The sequence below is a fragment of the Pongo pygmaeus genome, chromosome 9 (assembly GCF_028885625.2).
Source record: "Pongo pygmaeus isolate AG05252 chromosome 9, NHGRI_mPonPyg2-v2.0_pri, whole genome shotgun sequence".
Lineage (NCBI taxonomy): Eukaryota > Metazoa > Chordata > Mammalia > Primates > Hominidae > Pongo > Pongo pygmaeus.
The window spans coordinates 70,795,128-70,819,903 of record NC_072382.2 but is presented as its reverse complement, the minus strand read 5'-3'; the positions used below and the strand labels follow the sequence as shown (position 1 = coordinate 70,819,903).

The 24,776-nt window shown below is 39.2% G+C and overlaps 3 protein-coding genes across 4 annotated transcripts in view; all 3 read right to left on the bottom strand.

Annotated features, from left to right (window-relative positions):
• The window catches only part of HBE1 (hemoglobin subunit epsilon 1), a 250,894-nt gene that overhangs the window by 168,599 nt on the left and 57,519 nt on the right, over positions 1 to 24,776 (bottom strand). The gene's annotated exons all lie outside the window — the stretch shown is intronic.
• On the bottom strand, positions 2,694 to 3,644 carry LOC129008663 (olfactory receptor 51I2-like). The gene has a single exon (XM_054441029.2). It carries the CDS (start codon positions 3,642 to 3,644, stop codon positions 2,694 to 2,696), a length of 951 nt encoding a protein of 316 aa, XP_054297004.1.
• On the bottom strand, positions 12,438 to 13,382 carry LOC129008862 (olfactory receptor 51I1). Its single transcript, XM_054441317.1, has one exon. It carries the CDS (start codon positions 13,380 to 13,382, stop codon positions 12,438 to 12,440), a length of 945 nt encoding a protein of 314 aa, XP_054297292.1.

Below are 24,776 nucleotides of genomic sequence, written 5' to 3'. Positions count from 1 at the left end.
TTCATGTATTCTTAAATTCATGATGTCAGGTATCAAAACATTATATGTTTAGATTTTCGTGGATATTTAAAGCTGTGATACAACAATTTACTTTAAACTAAGTATATTTATAATACTATATATCCCAAAAGACATGCTCAACAAGTAAGTAAATTTATCATAAAAAATTTAAATATCAACCTGAATATTCTTGAGAAGATATAGGTGTACCTTGGAGATAATACGGGTACAGTTCCAGACTGCCACAATAAAGTGAATATTGCAAAAAAAGAGTCATATTTAAAATTTCCCAGTGCAAATAAAAGCTATGTTTACACTATAATGTAGTCTGTTAAATGTTCAATATGCATCATATCTAAAAATGTACATACCTTAATTAAAAATACTTTATTGTTTAAAAATGCTAACAAAATGAGCATATGCTGCTGAAAAGATGGTGCATAGACTTGCTCAACATAGGGTTATTACAAACCTTCAATTTGTAAAAAGTGCAACATCTATGAGGCACAATAAAGTGAAGCATGTAAAATGATCCATGCTTACATATAGACGTTTTAGCTTTTTATATTAGAAAGTACATAAACAAAAATTGGATGACTACTGTTGTAAATATGAAACCACCTTTGCAAAGATTAGACAGTGAGAGAAATCTAACATTATTGACACCATCTTGCTTCTAGCCTCACAGCCTGGCTGTCTGCACTCATTTCTGGTCATAGGCCAAGCTAACCATAAGAAGAATTTAGTTTATAGTTTAACTTAGAAACAAGGACCATCATAGTCCCTCCCCAAAACTAATCACCTCCTTGTTCAGAGGCTGAAACTACCTTTGTAAGGCTAATGAAAGACCACAGGATTAGAAATAAGAGAGGGGCCTGAATCCTGCTAAAATGTAGGTATAGCTTTTACTGTCCCTTACTGCTTCAAAGTGATGTGGCCAGAGGTCACAAGATTTGTGACTGCTCCAATTGGTCCTATAGTTAACATTGCTACTGTAGAACTTAAGATTGGTGTTTTGAGATGTTTTTCAGACTGACCCCATCCAGACTTGTAACTCCTGACTCAGCTAGTCCTCTGCACCCACCACACACAGAGGCAGACTCAGCACATGACGACCATTTTCCACATTCTTATTATTGCATCCCCAACCAATCAATAGCAGCACCTATTCCCTAGTCCCCTGCCCACCAAACTACCCTTGAAAAACCCCAGCCTTTGAGAATTCGGGGAGACTGGTTTGAGTAATAACTCCATCTCCTGTGTGGCTAGTCTAGTGTCAATAAATTCTTCACCGCAATACCAGGGTCTCAGTCTGCGCAGTGGGCTGGAAGAACCAATCAGTGACTACAAACACACTAAGTATTTCAAAAAAGTCACAGACAACCTTACAAAGACAACCCTTGTAAGCTGGATGAGTCAAGGAGAATAATATGTGGTAAGGACAATATTTTCATTGTAATTGGAGGCCCCGAAGTGAGTGTGAATGATCAGTGACACTAATCACTGATCAGTGACACTAATCACTGATCAATCAGTGACACTAATCACTGATCAATCGGCACAGTTCCATAAATTCACTTTATACAAAGGCCTGTGTGTTTAGGAGATGAGAAGATGGTCGTTCCCACTTGACCAAGGTTTGCAGGAAGCCTAGGCAAACATGGGCAGATGCAGAGGGGAGGGGACCCACTAGACCCATGATTATGGGGCTGAGGAAGGGGCAGGATGGGGAACAGATAAGAATATAAGCACCACATGCATGGTAAAGCCACAGAAGCATGAAAGGAAGGGAGCAAATAGAAAAAGGGTATAGCCAGGAACAGTGATATCAGACTTATTTGCCAATAAGTGTTTATCTAAAATTAGAGCCTGGGATTCTACTAAAGAAGAATTTGTTGCTTTTGCTGAGATTCTTAGAATCTGTAGCCTGGGCATTGTGAGGTTGTTCATATTTTATTTCATGCTTCAGTTGAGGTCTTTTGATCAGCTGTTCATTCTCAGAGTGTCATGGTACATAAATTCTGGGTGTGAGACCACTGGACGGCAAGTTTTAGGAACAGTCTGTTTTCTTACATAACAGGAATTTGCTTCATAGGTAAAGGTAAACAAAAATAAACAATTTATTGTTTGACCAAGAACATTTTTGAGAGTAAAAGAAGGTAACATTAATAATAATGCTAAGGAAAACAGATGTAAACCATGAATATCTGGAGAAAACCAGCATGCTCACCTTACTCAAAGACATGTTCCTAGGATAATATTTTTTTAATTGGAAGATATGGGTTAGGTAATCCCTACCTAACCCATAAAAATAGAATTTTGCTTCATTTAAATTTAAATTTCATGAAGTCTCAAGCTTTTACTGTTAACTTACTATTTGTCAGGCTTTTTTTGCTAGGAATTTTGAGAAAATGAGGAAAAGGAAAATCCATTACTTCTGCCCCAAAGTCACCATATCTGGTTAGAAGGGAAAGTCATGTAGATGTGCACACACAGAGACACACATATACAAATAAAATGTGAGATGGAAAGGGTTAGGAACAACTCTTGCATTTCAGATTCAAGCCTGTTGCAATACTTTGAATTCCTTGTTCCTATTCCTCCTCAAAACGCCTAATGTAGAGCTTTGCCCATGGCAGAAACATTATCAGAGTTTATAAATTTAACGACAGTTCCTGACTCCTTGGAGTGACTCAGAACAATTCCCTCTTGCAGGAGAATAAGGTGAGAATTCCCTGTCTTATTGGCTGGGTCTTAACACCATAGATGATGGGATTAAGTACAGGTGGCACAAAAAGGTAGATGCTAGACATAAGTGTGTGGACAATGGGTGAAGCATGTTTGGCAGCACGATGCATCACAGACACCCCAATCATGGGCACGTAGTATATAAGCACTGCACAAATATGTGACACACATGTGTTGAGAGCCTTCCACTGTCCCTCTCCAGAAGCAATGCCCATCACTGTATAAAGAATCAAGACATAAGAGACCACGATAAGCAATGAGTCCAGCCTGAAAGTTGTGAGAACAATGGCCCAGCCCAGGATGCTGTTGAGTTTAGTATCTGCACAAGGCAGCTGGATCAGATCTGAGTGGAGGCAGTAGGAGTGTGAGAGGACATTAGTGTGGCAATAGGGCAGTTGCCTCAAAAGGATTGGAAGTGGAGCCATGAGTGCCACACTCTTCAGTGTAAGGCCCAGACCCATGCAGATAATACAGGGCAGGGTCAGGATGGTTGCATAGTGCAGGGGGTTGTAGATGGCTACAAAGCAGTCATAGCTCATGGCCAGTAGGACCCCTGACTCCATGCAGGAGAAGGTGTGAATGAAGAACATCTGGGCCAGGCAGCCATCAAAGTCAACTCTGTGGGCATCAAACCAAAGAATGCCCATAACAGTAGGCAGCGTAGACACAGAGACACCCACCTCAGTGACAGCCAACATGAAGAGAAATAGGTACATGGGCTCATATAGTACAGAGTCCTCCTGCACTGCTGCCATAATTAGGATGTTTCCCACAATGGCCACAATGTACATGGTGAAGAAAGGGATGGAGAGCCAACCATGTTGGGCCTCCAGTCCTGGGATGCCAGTCAGGAAGACAGATAGGAGGTCAAGACTTTCATTGCTTTCAACTCCCATGCCACCAACAGCAGAGATCAGACTTCACCTGCCATTTGAAAAAAACTCAAGTTAGTCCCCACCTGTTGGATCTTCTGCCTTAGTGGCCAACCTGAAAAGTTGAAGAAAGGAGATGGGGCAGGAAGCGAGAAAGTTGGAGTCATCTACGTCATTCTGAATAAAAGTATAACAGACATTCTCTTCTCTCCTCCTGTTCTCCTGAGTTCCAGAATCCTAAATGTTACTTGGAAAAGAGATATTTCAGCCTGCTCCATCTTTTTAAGTTTTTAAAAAAGTTTTAAATACTTTTTACAGATGCATAATATTTGTACATATTTATGGGATACAAGTGACATTGTGTCACATGCATAAAATGTATAATGGTCAAGTCGAGGTATTTAGGATATCCATCACCTTGAGTGCTTATTACTTCTATGTGTTGGGAACATGTCAGATTCCTCTCTTTTAGCTACTTTGAAAAATATAATGCATTGTTGTTAACTCTAGTTACCCTACTCTGCTATCAAACATTAGAACTAATTCCTTCTATCTAACTATATGTTTATAGCTATTAACCAGCCTCTCCTATCCTTAACACACATGTCTTTCCACCCTCTGGTAACTATCATTCTACACTCTACCTACATGATATCAACTTTTTTAGCTCCCACATTTGAGCAGGAACATGCAGTATTTCAGACTGCTCAATCTTGTGAAAGACAGCATAGCTTAAAAATTAAGAGCAGAAACTTTGGAATAAATCAGACCTGAGCCAAAATCCATACTCAGCCAGTTACTAGATGTGTGATGTGTTCAACTTATTTATACTCTGATCCAAAATTTTATTTTGTTTTTGTTTGGTTTGGTTTGATTTGATTTTTAACTTGTGACATGAATATAATAATACTATTCTTTTTTGTTGTAAGAAAAAATGAGAAAATTAATGTCACATATTCAGTATTTTGAACTAAAGTCTTTCAGAATCCACTTGCAGAGCTACAAATTACTGAACATGTGACATTAATTTTCTCAGTATCTCTACCTGTAAACTGGGGATAAAAATACACTTGCTTTTTAGATTTTTTTATGAGATAAGCAAGATATTACATGGGATATTGAATAAGATATTTTATTCTTAGAGAGACACTAGGACCCAGAGAGAAAAAATGAATAACATGCCACAACTTAAGAGTCAATTTCTGCAGAGCCTAGATTACAGTTTAGATTCATGATCTTCTCTTGTAGTAAGGTTACCAATTTCACTATGGAGATGAGAGTAAACTGTGGTCTGATCTAGGTTGGAGTCATCAGAAAGAACTGAGTTTTAGCTTTGACAACGTGAATCTTAGAAGGAAAGAACTCCTAGTAAAGAATCATCTCCATGCATCCCCATTCCACCTCAGAGAGGGAAAAATGTTTTGAATGAAAGTGAGACTATGGTTTTAAAAAGCTGAAAAAGGAAGAAATAGGAATATGGATGATGAAGGATATAAACATTTCAGGTGAAAATTATGCTAATACACAAGTTACCTCTGAGTTAGAAACAAACAGAGTTTAGGAAAACTATCAAAGATGTAGTGGCTTCTAAAAGACCATATTTAACCAAGAATATATGCAAAGATGAAAACAAAGACACAGAGATACAAGACTCCTTCAGTGGCCATGAGATCAGAGAGAAATAGCTAATCCCAGTCAGAAGGTTGAAATAATATATAATGTAATGTAATACAATGTAACATAGTTAATGTAATATAACATAAATTAAATTTATAAAATTAATTTTTAAAGACAGTAACAGTAAAGTAGGAAGGGGTGCTCATGACTGGTATAAAAACTGAATTAATTCCCATCACCAATTCACACATTCACTCAATATATTTGATGTATGAGTCAGTGATCCTGCACCAATTCTTTATCCTGTGGTTACCCAATGTTGATGTGAAATTGTTCATACATCTGAAAAGTTTAATAAGAATGCTCTACTGGAATAAATGTATGGTCAGGAGAATGTACTGCCAAGGGAATACAAAGAGCTATGACCTCCAGGAGTCATACCAGCCTGGGCAACATAGCAAGGCCCCATCTGTACAAAAAATTAAAAATTAAAAAATTAGCTGGGCATGGTGGCACACGCCTATAGTCCAGTTACTTGGGAAGCTGAGGCAGAAGAATCACTTGAGTCCAGGAGTTCCAGGCTGCAGTGAGCTATGATTGCACCACTGCACTTCAGCCTAGGCAACAGAATGAGATCTTATATCTAAAGATGAAAAAAAAAAGAGCTATGACTATGGAGACAAGAGCAATGTAATTATGAGAACGATCCTAGGGGTCCTGCATTCTCTTACTCTCTACACTCTTCATGCACCAGCTCTGCTGAACTCTGTCCTCCCTCAAAATTAATGACTTTCATGACATGTGAAATGTGTTTCCTTGTGCCTCTTATCAATTTATTTGAGTCTACCTTATTGATCAGTGGTTCTCAACCTTTGCTACGCATCAGAATCACCTGAAGCACTTAAAAATCCCAGTGCTCAGGTAACACCCCATACCAATTAAAGTAGAATCTCAGGGTGTAGTATCTAATTATCAATGTTTTAAAGCTCCTCAGATGGACCCAATGTTGAGAACCACTCCAGATTCATTTCGTAACATTCCAGCCCCTTTACAGTGACAGTATTTTAGACTAAAATGAAATTTGCAAGCTCTCCCTGTCTCCCTCCATGACTTTCAGATAACTTTCCTACTCTACTCTGGACCTACAAGTTAAACATTTATTTGTGTTTCATTGTCTACTAGACCACTCAGCATCCTGAAGCACCTCTGAATTGACTTGGATTTGCTTATAATACTCCAGGGTGGTGCCCACAGATGTAGCCTAGGTTTTGGGGCTAGTGCACCTCTCTGGAGGGTCACTTAAGGGACAGAAGGGCTTGGCAGGACTCTTTTGAATCTGTCTAATTATCTCTCCTGAAGATCCTGACCTGCCTCACCTGAAGATGCTGGTCCCTGGTAAAACATCATCTTCAGCAGGAAGTAACAATCAAGACTTCGAAGGACCATGAAAAGAGGAACATGCAGGACAGTGTAAAGATTGGCAACGTCAAGGAGACCATAGCTCAAAAAATTAACTCAATCTGTGGATGGAAAATGACAACCAGAGACGCAATTGCTTCACTCCTAAGATGCCTTATTTGAATCTCATAACAGCCATATCAAGTGACTTGCCTGAAACCTGTAAGTGGCTGATCTAGGACTAGTATCTAGTTCTTCCAATTATAAGTCCCACGGTCTTCCCTATAAAGGTCAGCAGCCAACCTCTGAAGCAAAAGACATCTAAATGAGAAAAATGGGAAGATGCTGGAGAAGTTGGTCATCTTTATTTTTCCAGGCAGAGAAAAAAACTGAATGGCAGATAGATTTTTTTTCTGGCCTCCTATGCAAACTGGAGGTCAGGTGGTAGGGAACAGCGGTTAAGTCACCTTTAAAAAATAGCCCCATCTCAAAAGTCTATATATTCAGTGATAAACTTAATAGGCTCTCTAGAATATGAATCAAGAGTCCAATCTTGTACCCACTGAGAGAATGTCCATCTTTATACAATTGTCACCCATGCTCAGCATCAGCATTCCCAGTGATGGGGAGTTTATTGCATCCCTAAACCACCATCCTGGTCAGATCTCATGGATAGGAAGTACTTTCTCACATTGGTCTTAAACATGCTTTCTCCACATTATAGATAATGTTGCAGACTCAGAGACATAATAATCTTCATCAAGTATTAACTGAATATTGCTCATGGAAAATGTTATTTTCTTGCAGAACACTTATGTTAATTTGTAAACATATATGTACTTGTCTAATTGTCTAATGTCTGTATCACTATTAGATCATAAATTCTAAAAAGAATGGATGATATCGACTGTTTTTGTTTATTTGTCTGTTATCACTAGATAACCCATACTAGCACAGGGTCAAATACATAACAGAAGCTTAACAAATATTTTAACTGGGTGAATAAATAACTGAATAAATAGTATCTGAGGTTTCCATGATGATATCCTGTAATCTTTCATTCTTCTCTTAACCTGTCCTAAATCCCTTTAACTATTTCTCCAAGTGTCTTTTAATTTCTGCACCACAAAAGTCCTCCTGTCAGAGTGACCAATCGATAGTCCAGTGTAATATGAATCAGCAGTGTGATATATAGCTTAAAACAAATCTGTAGTTTTTTCTAACACTATTTAGCAGAAACAATAACTTTCTAACACTATTTAGCAGAAACAATAACTTTGTAATATTTTGTACAGACTTTTTCTATTTTATTAAAATTACATTTATACCTCCTTCCTGTCAGATTTTGAGCTCTTTTAGGATGAGACTTGTGCCTGGTTCATCCTGTCCTTCTCAACACGTGACATGATTCTGACACAAAGATATGCTAGAAAAAATCATTAAGGAATAAAAGATGAATATACTACTTAGGCTGCAACTGAAGTACCTTCAGTTCTTGGTTCTATGTTCTAAATAGGAGTTAGACTGCATTACATGCAAAAAGTAAAGGGAATCAAGTCACATTAAGGACACTGAAGGAATGAGTGATGCTTCATTTTGACCAGAGGAGACTGCAGTAGAGACAGGTTGGGATCAGTATGACAGGTGCTGAGCCATAGGTGGAAATCACAGGATGACAGTCTGGGGTTCATGTAAGAAACACTTTTCTAAAATCACAATGAAATAATAAGCTTCTGGGCAGCGAAGGTGTTCAAGCAAAAACTGGATAACTCTTCATGAAAGCTCTGGAAAGAGAATGTCAGCATCTGCTGAATCGGGGTTAATGGTCTTTCAGCTCTCTTTCTGCTCATAGGCCTGAGATTCCAGACTGGCAAGGTGTCTCCTATTCAGTGACAGAATCCCACGTCTGTGGATCTGTGTGGGAGAGAACAGAGGCAAGTTCTCAACCCCTGCTGTGTGATCACCCATGTGTCTTTGACTGCTAAAGCAGTCTCTGACAGCCTTATCTGAAAGTGGCTGGCAGACCACAAGGGTATTTGAATGAATATTGTTCTGTCTACAGAAAACCTATGTAAAAGTGAGATTTGAGGATTTTTAAATTGTGGACAACTACGCAAACATACACAGGCATTCATAGAGATTCACTCAAAGATACAAAGGCATGATAAGAGAATCTAAGAGAAGCATACAGAAGCACAAGCAGAATTACAGCTAGAAACACACTTATTGTATACATACCTCGAAGACACAGACTGATCAAAGTGTCTTGATCACCTTGAGGGAGCTTTGTGAAGTGTGAGTTGGACTGAGAGGCAGAGGACCAGAACTCACAATGGCTCCAGAATGGACCTCAGGTGGGCACCAGCCAAGAGAGGAGGCTACCTTTATGCCTCTGCGGAAGAGTTCCCAGATGCCAGAGCCCCTGGGGTCCTGCTTTGCCTGAGTGTGATGCTGTGCTGGTATTAGGGAAAGAAGGGGGGTTAGATCTTACCTTGGGAATAAAAAGATAAGAAAAAGCAAACAAGCAAACAAGAAACCACTTCACCTGGAGATACTGCCCTCTCTCCACTGAGAAAATGAAATTTCAATTCCTTCCTTATAATGAAGTTAGAGACAAATTCTCCAAACTTCATAGCAACACCCCCCACAGTTATCCAGTCTCAAAACTGCAACTCTGTGCTCAGAACCCAGAGTCTAGATCCCTGAATTCTGAGCTTAAAACTCAGATCTCAGGCAAAACCTAAAGCTTAGATTCCAGTGGGAAAATTCCAGAGCTCAGATCTTAGAGACCGGAGCTTGAAGGCCAGAGATAACCCCAGGATTTAAGCCAGAGAGGATATGACCTGACTGCTCAATCCACTTAGTCCTACACTTCCCTCTTGAATTCCCACTCCCATGGTCTGCCAAGTTACCACAAGTTCAGGGTCTCCTCCAAAAGAAACATTCCGGGATACTGAAGGACCATGGGTTCAAAATCATGCAGACCAAATTTTAAGTCCTGGCTTTGCCACCTGATTTTAGAAGATTAACATTCCTTTAATTTTGAACCTGATTCATAAAAAAGGATAGCACCTATATACAAGGGATTGAGATTCAAATGAGAAGAAGGAAGTAATAGGTTTGTTTCTTTTTATTGAATTTATCACACATGCTAGTTATCATAAGTTCTCTTGCAGGTTTCAATTTCGGGTCTCCCAAACAGATTCTTTTTCCCAACACCTGAAATTCCCATTAAATAATCCATTTTACTTCTTGTTCATCTCAGTTTTAGAGTGAGGGTGTATTGAGAAAAGGAACAGCAGGAAGGCTCTCTCCATTTTGTATCAAGTGGTGGGATGGTTCAGGGAGGGAAATAGAAGATGTAATGTTCTCTTCCCCATGTGGAGCACTGAAATATCAAAGGAACAGAGGAACAGAGGAACAGTGGCAGAACACCTTCTACTTTTCATTATTGTTATAGGATTGGTTCGATCAAAAATAATGAGTTGGGAACCAGGAGATGAAATTCAGGAGTAATCATGAATCATGACCTTGTAAGTTAGGTCACAGAATCACGGACAAAGAAGGAAACAAATGATGCCTCATATTGGGCATAAATCTCTGGCAAGGAGAGGCGGGGCTTTGAGAAGTCATGATGTAAAATGACTCTAGCTATGTTATTAGAGGCAGCATGAAGGGGAACAAACATCAGTCTGGATCCAGTTTTTTCATTCATTTATATAGTTGTTTGGTTGTTCCTTTAATTCACATGTACTGGTGTGACCAACTCTGTGCTGAGTGCAGAGTTTTAGCTTGGACTGCCATTATCTATTGCTCTTTTTTAGATATTTAAAATGTCTTTTTCAAAACTCAGTTTCTGCCTCCATTAAATGAGGGGATAAGTCAAGAGAAACTCTAAATATTTGTTCACTCTGATAACGGTAATACTAAACAAAACATCCATGCAAATCTCGACGCAAAGGGCTCATTGTATTAAACATCATTTGTGGGGAAATTTTGAAGTTTTCCTCCCCACAACAAAGCTTAAATAGAGAAATAAATATATCCTGTGGAGTGGAAGTTAAACTTTTAACAATGAAGCAAAGCAGAGATAGACACAATCTGCAGGTAAATGCTTGGTAAACAAAGATACAACCAGATTAAACATATCCCATCTAAAGAGGGAAGAAGTTAATAGACTGCAGAAAAGAAAAAGGGTTAATAGATTTGCAGAAAAGTCTCCGAAGACTTCCTGATGAGGAGACTTTTGTACAGTGAAGTTCCATTGACAAACTTTTCTTGCCTAACCATCTCACTATGACAATCAACTGTTCTTTCTTTCTTTCTTTCTCTCTCTCTCTCTCTTTCCCCGCCAGTTCTATTTGCCTGAATGAGAGCCCTAAAGTTGGAATTTGCCTGAATTTTGAATGTCAAGTAGTTTGGCATGACAGGGGGTAGGAATTGAGAGAAAAGAAGGAAATTACAATATGGGATTATGACTGTGGGGTGGCTGGAAATTGTTTATCAAATTTTCCTCTGAAGCTATTTCTGTCTTCCACCTGCACTGTCTCATGAAGATATTAAGGTTATAAGTCCACTCTATTTCCCTTCACCAACAATACCATATGTTTAATTGTGATGCATTCAGTTTCCCACTTTAAAAGTCATTCACAAGTTTACTTTGGCAATCTCTCAAGACCTCGTGCCCCAGTGTCCCAGTTGGAAACTCCCCGTTTGTCTAAACAGTTACCTGTAACCAATATTCTAGGTCAAAAGTTCTCGACCTTTAATAGATATGGAAATAACTTGGAGAATGTATTAAAACACAAACTTCTTGGTCTCACTCCTGATAGTTTTTTGTTCAGATGGTCTGAGGAAAGTCCTCAGAATCTGCATCCCTAACAAGTTTCGATGCAAAGCTGATGATGTTGATCTGGAAATCATATATCGAGAACCACTTTTCCAAACTCTTGTTAATCATGAGTTTTGTTACTCTTGTTGCACAGCAGATGGGCATCAATCTAATACCTGAGTTCTGTTAGAAAAGAGAATCACTGTCCTTCTCAAGCTATAATCACCCAAGGTTCTTATTAAAAGCAGTTCTCATTCAGTAGGACTTATGTGGGGCCTAAGAATCTGTTTCTCTACAAAGCTACCAGAAATGCCAATGATATTGTTTATTAGACCATATTTGGAATAGTACTGTTCTAAACCTTTCTGCATAAGTGTTCCTTCTCGGGCAATTATGTCTGCCAAAATCAGTACCCTTCTTTCTTCCTGCCATCCTGAATCAAGAATTCTAACTTCTCTCATCCTTCACAAGCTACTTCATAACCACTCAACATACCCTGTTTTTATTACCACAAACAAAGGTAGATCTTCTCTCTTGCATTAAATACAAAGCCTCCATATATTTTGTCTCTCTTTAATATTTATTATCTCCTTCACTTTGGGCAGGAGCAGAATTATTCTTGCTAAATTCTGTTTGCCCTGCCAAACTTCGTTATTCCCATATATGTCAAACGAGCATTTTTCAGGATACCTGTGGCTCTTTTTTATATTTTCTCTTCACATGTTTATCTGGTTACTTGACAATATTTCATACTCACCATTATAACATGCTTAGTAGCAACTAGCACAATAATTTTCACATAAGTATTGAATAAATATGTATGCCATTTTATAGTCAAATATTATTTTATCAGTGATACATTCACTACTATCAAGATCCTGGGCCCTCTTTGTCCTTACTTTAGCATTCCTAAAGTTGTTAACATGTCCCAATCCTTCCTCCAAAGGAGCTTTTGGGGTCTTCAGCCTTCCTCAGGCCTGGGATTTATGGAAAAACTTGAGAATCCCTTTGCGGATCTCCTTGGTTTTCATGCTGTAGATGATAGGGTTGAGCATGGGTGGTACAAACAGGTAGACATTGGACATCATGACATGAACAACAGGTGGTGCACTTTTCCAGAAGCGGTGAATCATGGAGACAGCAATTATGGGCACATAAAAGGCCAGCACTGCACAGATGTGTGACATGCAGGTGTTGAGTGCCTTGAGCCGCTGTTCCCGGGATATCATGACCAGCACGGCTCTCAGGATCAATGCATAGGAAAGCAGGATGAAAGTTGAGTCCACACCATAGGTGAAAATGATCACAAAGAGCCCATAAATGTTGTTAATATGGATGTCTCCACATGCTACTTTCATGAGATCTGGATGGAGACAGTAGGAGTGATGCAAAACATTGCCTTTGCAGAAGGGCAGTCGTTTCACCAGAAAAGGGAAAGGGAAGAGAGTGGTGAAACTCTTGGTAAGGATGCCCAGACCCATAGCCAATATACGGTTGTGAGTGAGCACAGTGATATAGCGTAGTGGATAACAAATAGCCACAAAGCGATCCAAGCTCATGGCCAGCAGTATGCCTGACTCCATGAAGGAGAAAGTGTGGATGAAGAACATCTGGACCAGGCAAGCATTAAACCCAACATGGTTGTAGTTGAAGCAGAAAGTAGAAATCACAGTGGGAAGTGTAGAAAGGGACACTCCCAGATCATTGAGAGCGAGCATAGAGAGGAAGCAGTACATGGGCTGATGCAGAGCAGGCTCCCAAAACACCAGAGTGAGAATGCTGAGGTTACCTACAATGGAGATCATGTAGAGGATGCAGAAAATCAGGGCTACCCAGGTGAGGCCTGTTTGTATCCCAGGAATGCCTGTCAGCTGGAGTGTTGCTGGCTGGAAGGGGGTACCATTGAGACCCAGCATGGTGGGAGAATATAGATGGGGAATGGACCCAAGAGGGTGTGTTGGGAAACTTCTTCACTTTCTTTCAGATATCCTGTCTCCAACAAAAGGTCATAGATTGAAAATGATTGCCTATATTCCTGCCTTCCCAGTAAGACACTCATCTCTTTAAGGAAGCAATTGGGTTCTAACCGTTTGTGTACCACCAGGGCCCTCCCTGCTCACTATCTAGGCCATATTAGAAACTCTGTGGTTTGACGATCAAGTGAGTGCCCGTAACATAGCAAAGCATAATAGGAGACAACATTAACAATTGTTCCTGGTAGACCAGGAAGAAGAAATACATCCTAGGCTTTGGAAAGTCTTCGGTAGATAGCATAGATGGAACATCTACTACTATAAATTTGCAGATTCAACAACCTGTACTCAGATTTCACCCCAGCCTCCCAATCCCAATGGCTGCCCCTGAACTTGTCATAGCCAAAAACTTTTCTATCTCTGAAATCCTACATTTCCTGTTTTCATATCCTTACTATAGGCTTCTACCTTCCAACCTTCTCATGCCCAGGCACTTGCTCTTGAGTCTCCACGATTCCCCCATTTTCCTCTGGTCTATGAACTCTTCTTCCTCACTTTTCTTCTGAACTACTCACCCACAGTAAAACTGGTATTTTCATCTCCTCTTTACCTCTCTTTCACATTCACATAGTAAACTCCAATCTTTAATAAATTCTACAATCAAACCAGGTATGCAGCTGGATAAAACCAAAGAAGAAAGTATTTTATGGGAATGAAAAAGAGCGAATTATTACTTAACCATTACCAAAATTTTAAACTTATGCACACCTTTATTCATTCTTAACCTCTATTTTCTGAGAAAGAGATTTCTGTCCTTCTCCAAGGACAGGCTCTCCACCTTCAGGATTTCGTTTTTTGTCACCTCCTTCAGAGCCTTTTTCACTAATCCAGTGGATATTCATTCTCTCCCTTTCTGCCTCTTTTCCTTCAGACAATAAGTGTGTGCAAGACTATTCCATCAGAAAGATGCAATAACATTCTTCTCTACCCACCACTCTATGACCCTTTCCCAATTCTTAACCTAATTCCTTGAAAAATTGTCTCTCCAGATACCTGAAAATAGGAGCTTTTATTTTATTATTATTACTTTTTAGTTAATTTCCTTTCTCCAACTTGTTTCTGAGATCTTCAATGTCAGGATTCAATCTCACTTACGTTACCTTCTATCACTGCTCAATTCATTATATTGGGGCTTCCACACTCCCCTCCTCTAAGTTGAAACAAATTTCTCTATAGTCACCAAGTGACCTCTTTGTCTCTGAATCTAATGAAAACATTCTCTCTCCTAATTCACTTGATCTTCCTGCTACAGTTAACACTGTTTTTAACTCACCGTTTTAGAACCACCTTCTCCATTCAAGGGTACTATTTGTCCACAATTGTATTTTTTCCTTGGCTTCTCCTTCTCTACCTTCTTTACTGAATTCTCTTCTCTGTCTTTTTTTAAAAGCAGCCTCAGCCTAACTTCAGGCAAAATAAACAGTAGTCAGAATGATGCAAACTGAGAAGTCACACCACAAGAGACTTCATCTCAACCTTTATTTAAAATAGCTCTTCTACTATATTTTCATGGTATTTGATATCTCAAAATTAAACCTCCATTCTGGAATTTCAGCATAATGTCTCTTTTATTATTTTTCTCATTTTAGAGTTCCCATTTTATTCCTACCACTCCTCATAAACAGAGTGAAATTAGATGGTGACAAGGTGCTGGATAATGTCCAGATATCAGTCATAATCCCAAATATATAGGTAGTGAAAAGAGATTCATCCATTCCTTTGGTTTCTCTCTCCTCTCAATGAAAAGGCAAAGCATCCATCTAATGAGTAGTATTTTCTCCTCATGGGTTACTCTCCTTGCTAAACCTCTCTTCCCCCAAACCCACCTTTAAAGTCCATGTCTCTAAGAGGTCTTTTTAGATCTAGCCTGTTCAGATCTGATTTTTTTTCTTTGATTATCTTTGCTGCAAGATTTTCTCTGAGTCATGAAGAAATAAAAAGAATCTTCTAAGAACTCATCCACAAGATAGGTTTACCCCACCGTCTGTAACCACTGGCATGCAAATTGAGGTAGTCTAGAAGGTAATATTTTATCTATTTTCCAGATTCTCATCAGTCTACAAAGCAACTTTGAAAACTTTTCCTCCATGGAGAAAATTCCCCACCACCACCCCCAAAACATTTTTCTTTGCTTTTTCCACAGGAGTGTCCATGAAAACTTCCTAAATGTCACCTATCTTGGAAGGAAGGTCAAGAAGGTGGAGAGACACAAGCAATGCACAGAATATCATGAGCACACGCACACACACAGTCACTCATATGTACCAGAAAAATATACATTTTTACACTCTTATACTTACACACCCAGGTATTTATAGGCACTATCTCATACCCACACATACACATAAACTATCAAACACTCCCTTACTCACACAAAATACTATCATGCAACAACTTAGGAAGACTCATTGGTATTATGCAATATATTTCAAATATTCCCTTATTTTTAAGCCCTCCTGAATAAATGTTTATACACACACACAGTGTCACAAATGCATCAGCATTAACAAAACCACAATAATATCTCCAATTATTTTCCCATATACATACATATATGCTGACATACACAATACTGAAAATCCAGCTAAGATTGACAACTACATTGTTAAATGACTTCAGTTCATTTGGTTCTGTAACTTTTCTCCACCTGTACACACAAAAGTCAGGTATCAAAGGCAAAAATTCAAATTGTAGGCTTTTAAATAAGAAGTATAAAATATCCTTGAGACAAAAATCTATAAATGATGCAGCAGTACCTTAATTCAACGATATGTGGTTTGGTATTATGGTTTTGATTTAGATGGAAACCTGGCATCAGGTGTCTGTGATCCTGGAGTTTGGAAGGGGTCAGATTTGGCTCACATTTAGAAGGGGAGATATAAGAGTTAAAGGCTGCCTGGAATTTTGGCAAAAGTGTTAAAATTTAGAATAAAATCTAGATAAAGAGGTCAGGTGGGCAGTGTGAAGCAGGGAACACTCACTGGATGGAAGATGCTTTCCTTGTAGCTGGATATACTATGCTGTGGGTATAGCTGGCAGTGGCATCAGCTAATTCTCCTAAGACTTATAAATTTATAAGCCCTCCAGAATGCCAAGGCTTGCTTGTGTGTGGTAGGGGGAGGGACCATGGAAATAACTGGGAGGGTGGTATCAGTGAAGAGTGAGTTGGGCCATAAGAGAATTGCTCCCAGGAGAATATCTTTGTTGGCACAATTATCCCTGATGTAATCATCCATATCTATTAGTGTGTTAATCCTTCTTTGATCAGGGAATGTGAACACACTGCATACATGTATGCACAGAAACATAAATAGCCATAACTCTCCTGAGACCTTCACAGATACCCCCTTAGACCTATTTAACTATTTATTTACTAACATTCACATTGCCTCATTCAAATTTACATACATACAAACAGATAAACACAAATATGCTCAGGCAATTGCCCAGTGCTCTAGTCACTAATTGTATGTATTGACACATCAAACACACACTATAATCTACGTATTCATACATTGATTATATAGACCAATTTAAATTATAGACAAAACTTAGACTATGAAATAGACTTAAAGAAATGATCAAATATGTTTTAAATACATTCCCCTGCTTACATAGCTAAAAATATATATTTCAGATACATATTCACATTCTCATTAACAAGTCAATAAAATATCCAACAAATTCAGATCTCCACATTTATTCAGATTCGTATGTGGAATTTAAGTGTGTTATGTATTTTTTGTGCAAATGCATGCTAGCATTCCATATAACAAATTTCTTATGCAAGCACTCCTTTTACTCCATCACTATATGGAATCTAAAAATTATAATCAGTTTATTTCCGCCAAACAAACAGATAAAAACAGATTTTTGAGCAACATTTTAGTCTAGATATTATTATCAGCACTCTTAGTATACAGACCAATAAAGACGCAGCACCTACCCTCGCAAAGAACATAAATATTTAAAAACTAATCCACCTAACAGGCTAAATGTACCTCCAAGCCCTACCTAGAAATATGTTATAAACATATTTCACAACAAAGCCAATGCATTTATCAAAACTTATCTAGTGTGCATGTAAGACTTGTGCAGTATATGTTTGAAAGAAATCAAAAAACTATACAATATATTGAAGTAAAAATAATAATATAACTGCTGAACTATTTATGGAGAAGCGTACTGTTGTTACAACTTACTTTGAAATGCATCCAAAAGGTAAGCTGTATTGATAAATTAGTAGAAAGATGGATACATCAGAAAATAAATAAGAAATCAAATGCAGCCATAAAAAATGATGAGCTCATGTCCTTTGTAGGGACATGGATGAAGCTGGAAACCATCATTCTCAGCAAACTATCGCAAGGACAAAAAACCAAACACCCCACGTTCTCACTCATAGGTGGGAAGTGAACAATGAGAATATTTGGACACAGCAAGGGGAACATCAGACACCGGGGCCTGTTGTGGGGTGTGGGGAGGGGGCAGGGATAGCATTAGGAGATACACCTAATGTAAATGATGAGTTAATGGGTGCAGCACACAAACATGGCACAGGTATACATATGTAACAAATCTGCACGTTGTGCACATGCACCCTAGAACTTAAAGTGTAATAAAAATACATACTTAAAAAAAAGAAAGTAGAATAACTCTCAGGTGGTAACCCAAAAAAAAAAAAAAGAAATCAAGCATAATAAAATATTCATGGTAGAATTTACATCTTAAGTATACTGGTATTCACTGTGAAATTCTTTCAAGTTTTCTGTGTTTGAAATTTTTCATAATAAAATATTGGGAAATTTTTAATGAAAAAAGGATGAAGCAAGACATAGTCTACTATGCCATGTTCAAAACACCAGTGAAAATTCAAACTAATACAAGTGATATCAATGTCCTTTAAACTAACCCCAAGCATCTTTTATATCAACTCAGTATTTAGCACGTTATGGGATAAATTTTATGTATTTGACATAATTGATATTTTTATATGACTAAAGAATAGAATCAAATTTGTCAGTTGAAGCTATTTTGCCAAAGATTAACTACTTATATTCAAAAAATAAACATTCCCTGCCATGCCTATATCCCATTCTAGGGACATCTATTTCTTCCCCCACAGGTCTCTCTCTCCACTGGATGCCACAGAAACATGCAGAGCCAACTATAATAGAGTGTGATCACTGCCTTCATGGCAGAACTGAACAGTGTTGTGAAGAAAAGAGGCATTGATCCTACTTCAGTGGGTAAGGTTTTAGGGATAGAGGGATATAAATCGTGTTTGATAGTGTACCTGCCAGAAGTAGTTCCCAGAGAAATCTGGGCATCTGGCTTTAAGGGAGATCATTTTGTACAACAGAATCTCTACTCCCTAGAACTCTAACATGTCAATTACTTTCATTTTTCATGGACTACAGTGAGTTGATGCTTTGCATGGTGCTGACCATGAAAATGAAAGCCCCTAGGAGATCATGTATCTTATAATGATAATAACACAATAAGAATGAAGCTAACAAAATGTGCTTCTGTTCTGTACCAAGGCTAAGCCTGTTTACCCTCAAGTCCACTCCTGACTCTTCTGCAACTCTTTATATCACACCTATCCAATCATTACTTGAAGAATATGATGGATAGAGCTGGTTGGGAAGCATTGACAGATGCAAGGTATCTCTCACTCCACTCCCCTGTCTCAGGCAGACTCTCTAGCGTGAGCTGCATCTCTTCTATGGTTCCAGCTTCCACTAGTTGGGCTCACTTTGGCTGTAGTTCTAGTAACTCCACCTTTGGCTTTCCAGTCTATAGGTGGTAGTACCTTCCTGCTGTTACAAATCTCTAGACTATGTTACTATCTGCTGGTCAGTTCCTCATTTCTTTTGAAATCTATAAAAATAATTTCCAGGATTAAATATATTCAGTTTTTTTGTACTTATTATTATGTTATCACCGCTCAGTCTCAATCCCATATCTTCTACACCATTTTTTGTGATATTGGGATTGAGCCTCTGCAAACTGCATTCCTCCTTTGCCAACCAGCTCCCAAGATCTACAAATATGGGGCATTAGGAAGCTGAGGCAGGAAGAAGGAACTTGTACCCTGCTTCCTTTCTGTTGCTCTTTCCCCAGTGGCACTTCTTCACCCAAGTACTAGTGGTCAATTCCAGTGGCCTCAGTTGGTTATATTTTGAAGCTTTCCAACACTTCTAGAACCAGCCTTACCATGCCCTCTTAAAGACCTCAGAATTAGCCAGATAAGTCTCCCCTCAACCCCCATCTCAAAGGAGTAAGTCCTAATCATAGGGAACCTCTCTTCTGAATTCTTGAGACCCCAGAATCACCTAAAGTGACCACTCCTCAAAGTCTGAGTTTCAGCTTTGCAGCACTCCTGTTTCAAATTTGTAAGATTTAATCGTGCCAAATTCCTACCTTTGTTCCTCCAGTCCTAGGCTTAGAAGCTATGTCCTGAAGTTGCTGCCTACAATGATACTTTCATATTCCCTTTTTGTCTTGTGTGTTCACCAATATTTGGTTAACAATTCATTAATTTTTCTCAATTAAAAGAGCTGGTGTGTTTCTTATATTCTGACTAGACCGTAACTGAACCCTAATTTTTGTTCCTAGGTTAGATTGTGACTGATCCATGTGAAGCCAACAGAGTCACTTAATATGATCCACACCCAGTAGATGTTAATCTAAATAAATAAATTAACATTGATAAACGTACCTTTCTGCTCTGACAGCAACACTGAAGGAGAGACTATTGTTGCATTGAGGTAGGGCATTTGTTGTAAAAGCCTGACCATTTCTTGAATGGGGTACAAGCTAGAGAGAGATGGCACAGTGCTGTCTTATGTCCTATCCAAAAGACTGCAAGATTCTACAAGGGCAATCTAGGTTGTGGAAGGAGTTATAAGCAACCACACAAAATAAAGATATATTAGCTTAAACAAGTGGAGAACAAGTAAAAAATGAGAAGAAGCTTCTAAGAATAACCTATGAAAGTAACTGTAAAAAAGAGTCAGCTTTATACATTTAAGAGACCCAGTTAACATGATAACAACTAACTGCAGCACCAATTAATTGTGAACTTTCCATTCCCTCATCTGTCTCTTTCTGGGAGGAGAAGCCAAAAACCAGAGTTAGCACAAGAAGGATGAAAGAAGAAGAAAGGATGTAGCTCTGAATGCTGGAAAGTTTGACTATTATTCTAGACTAAACCTTCCAGTTATTCACCAGAAGATATTTATTACCTGAATGTGACCAGAAAATTTAAAGAACAGAGTTTTCATCCAGGAATAAAAAAGAAGAACCAGCCCCACTCAATATATTTAAAGAGACAAGTAGAGTAAAAATAGTCACTTTCTGATTGCACCTCAATTGATGGGCTTGGTCATCATCACATAAACCCAGAATCTCTTAGGAGATAATGAGCTCCTCTCTTATAGTGATTGCCTGTCTATCACTAGAAGATGTTTTGAGTGGAGTAGGAAATTGGTCTGACAGATTGCTAAGTTCTTTTTCAGCTAAAAGAGCACAGGCTTTATTCTCAGTAGTTATTACGGACCTCAGGAGACTAAAACCTCCCTGAAGAATTTTCAGACACAAAGTCAGCATCACTGCCCTCTACCACAGGGCCTGCCATGAGACATAAAAGTGGCAGGGATGAATTCACTTCAGCAGAGAGAGGGAAGAACTTGTTCTGTGGGTGTCTCATCAGTCTCTCTTCTGGTGAGTTCTGAAACCCTATAGGAATAAGCCAGCTGATTCTCCTGAAGCCTGCTCCATGAAAGCATTAGACTGGGCAAGGGGTATGGTGAGGGGAAGTGGAAGAGACTGGTGGAGGGTATCTGATAGAAACATCTTAGTAGAATGAGCAAAGGAGCAGGAAAGATCTCTGGACTTGGGGTTCTTGTTCTGGCACTGCCATGTACTGATTGTATAACCCCAAGCGATTCATTGAGTCCTTACTTGCCATAGTCAATTTCTCTGTGACTCCAAGTTTCAAAGGTCAAAGTTTCTGTGGCTCATTAATATTGCTGCAAATTCAGAGAGGGAAGCAGGACTCAGGATACAGGAACGGTTCAAGAATCTAGAAGGGAAGTGGTCACAACCTATCCCATGACAAACGGCTGAAGCACATGTGGTTTAATTTTGCTATTCCCTTATGAATTCAGTGATAACAAAATATGTAAAAATCTCCAGGATATTAAAAGGAGAAATCAGCTAAACTTTAGATGAACAATGAATAGCTGATAATTTTCATTCTTTATTATCCATGATACAGATTGAAAACTATGGTCTTTAGACAGCCTTTCTGTACATTCCTCCAGCCTCTATCTTCTTTCTGCCCCCATAACAGCACCATAGCAAACTCCTGCAGGCATTCTTTGCTTGATTAAAAAGTAAAATAAAGTAAAAGAACATCAAAGCCATAAAGGATCTCAGAGAATGTCCTTAAAAATAAGACATACACCAGGCGTGGTGGCTCATGCCTGTAATCCCAGCACTTTGGGAGGCTGAGGTGGGCAGATCACCTGAGGTCAGGAGTTCGAGACCAGCCTGGCCAATATGGTGAAACCCTGTCTCTACTAAAAATACAAAAATTAGCCAGGCGTGGTTGCAGGCGCCTGTAATTCCAGCTACTGGGGAGGCTGGGGCACAAGAATCACCTGAACCTGGGAGGCAGAGGTTGCAGTGAGCCAAGATTGCACCACTGCACTCCACCCTGGATGATGGAACAAGACTCAGTCTCAAATAAATAAATGAATGAATGAATGAATAAAAATAAGACATAGGTCTAAAAAAAGAGATAGATTTTTCTGCGCTTATATAGCCAGTACCTTCCAGAGCCAGGGTCAGGACTCCTGACACCCTCAGGGTCCTTTCTTCTAAACCGCCTGGTTCTTATATGGTTGCAGAAATGTCAAGGTTCTAGTTCCAGGAATAGGAGAATTTGTGTTCAGCCTTGGAGACAGGTACTTTTGTATAATTTTTTCTATGTATCTGCCTTTAACCACTCACTTTGTTTAGGGGTACCTGTGAAATCTTTGTTCAGAAATGCATTCCTCTATTTTCCTTTTAAACTTCCTCTCCAACGCCTTAATGATACTTCGAAGACCTTGGTAAGAGAGAAGAGAGTCACTGTTCAACTCCCACTTATGAGTGAGAGCATGTGGTGTTTGGCTTTCTGTTCCTGTGTTAATTTGCTGAGGATGATGGCTTCCAGCCTCATCCATGTCCCTGCAAAGGACGTGACCTGCATGCTCTGCACATGTATCCCAGAACTTAAAGTAAAAAAAAAAAAAAAAAAAGAAAAAAGAAAAAAAGAGAGAGAAGAGAGTCTTAAAAGTCTTTAATGTTTTATCACCTGGTCTCCATAAACTGTGAGGAAAGCTCATCTCACTGGGTCTCAGTGTCCGTATCTGTTAAGTATTAAATGAGAAAATAAATGTAAAGTTCCTTGCAGAGCAGCTGACATATCACATGTGTTCAATAAGTATTCATTTTCTTTCTCAGTATTACTTTATTCCTATCTGTCCAGACAACCCACAAAATTAGCGATCCCCAAGGTATGGGAAGGGATATAATTCTGGAACAGTCAGGCAGTCTTTCTTCTACAAATACTAAAGCATAAGTCCCCAGACCCAGAATGGCTTTGGCCTTGCCCTGAACAAAATCCTGCTTTCAGCCTGTTTTCTTCTCCCTTCTCTTTCTGTTACTTTTACATTGGCTTGGTTCTCTTCTATGTAATGTGATTACTTTCTACAAGACTTTATATGAAGAATGAGAGTGTAGTCAAATGGGAGAAATAAGAGACAAACATCAGTCCTGGATCCCAAGTAATCAGAGTTCTTGAAGAGACACAAGCATATGCAGACTGAGCTCTAAGAACAGAAGGGACATACTCAGTATAAACATGGAGGGACAGCCACTGCCTTGCTGGAAACCATAGTACCTATGAGTTATGTATTGCTGGGGATATTTTAAAAATGCTTCCTGGGGTGACAATGCTTCATTGCACCCCATTCCACAACCTCTGTTACTTTTAGATACCTCATGTTCCTGGGTCCCCTTTCTCCTTCATTCCCATCAGAAAGAACTCTGAGAGCATCATCCGGTCTTGCTTTGTTAGAGGTTGGAGAGGAAAGAGAAAGGAAAAACAGCGGTATGTAATTCTGGGTTCCTTCTCTAAAATGAGAGTGCCCTATTAGCTTGAAATGTCTGCTTAGTGAAAAGCCTTCTAGCCTTCTGTATCCTCATCCATGATGAGGCAATGAACACAAAAGTGTGTCAAAAACAGAATAAACAATACAATCACTGTGACAGAGAAATGGCTGTAGGAAATAATATGTGAATGCCAGCATAAGAAAAATGGTAAATAAATACAAGCCATTAAGGGTTTAAAAAGTGCCTGTGTGGGTTAGTAGATTAATATCAGTGGACAGTCCCCAAGCATGTAGATAGAAGTGTTGTGTGAGTATACAAATCTATGTGTCTATGAGTGTGTATACATGTATAAATGCTGCATATATGTCAGTGCAGACTGAGAGTATGAGGACAAGATCTGCATGTTAAATGGTACAAAGATCAAGAGGGGCCGGGCACGGTGGCTCACACCTGTAATCCCAGCACTTTGGGAGGCTGAGGCGGGCGGATCACGAGGTCAGGAGATCGAGACCATCCTGGCTAACACGGTGAAACCCCATCTCTACTAAAACTACAAAAAAAGTTAGCCGGGCGTGGTGGCGGGCACCTGTAATCCCAACTACTCAGGAGGCTGAGGCAGGAGAATGGCGTGAACCAGGGAGGTGGAGTTGCAGTGAGCCGAGATTGCACCACTGCACTCCAGCCTGGGCAAAAGAGCAAGACTCCGTCTCAAAAAAAAAGAAATCAAGAGGGACTGTGTGAATATATTTGCACAAGAGTGACTTTAAGAGATATGGAGAGAGTATGTGAATGAGCGTCTTGTTAGAGTATGAACGAGCTTTCTTACTACCTGTTGTGAAGGTACATTAATGTGTCCTTGTGACTAATGGCTATTTTGAGAGTACGTCTAACCATGTGAGGGTATGTAAGTTTGTATTTGTAACAATGCTCTCCCACACCGAATGCTAGTGTACCTATCGAATATTTAGGGACAAAAAACCAAACACCGTATGTTCTCTCTCACAGGTGGGAATTGAACAATGAGAACACATGGACACAGGAAGGGGAACATCACATTCTAGGGACTGTTGTGGGGTGGGGGAAGGGGGGAGGGATAGCATTAGGAGGTAT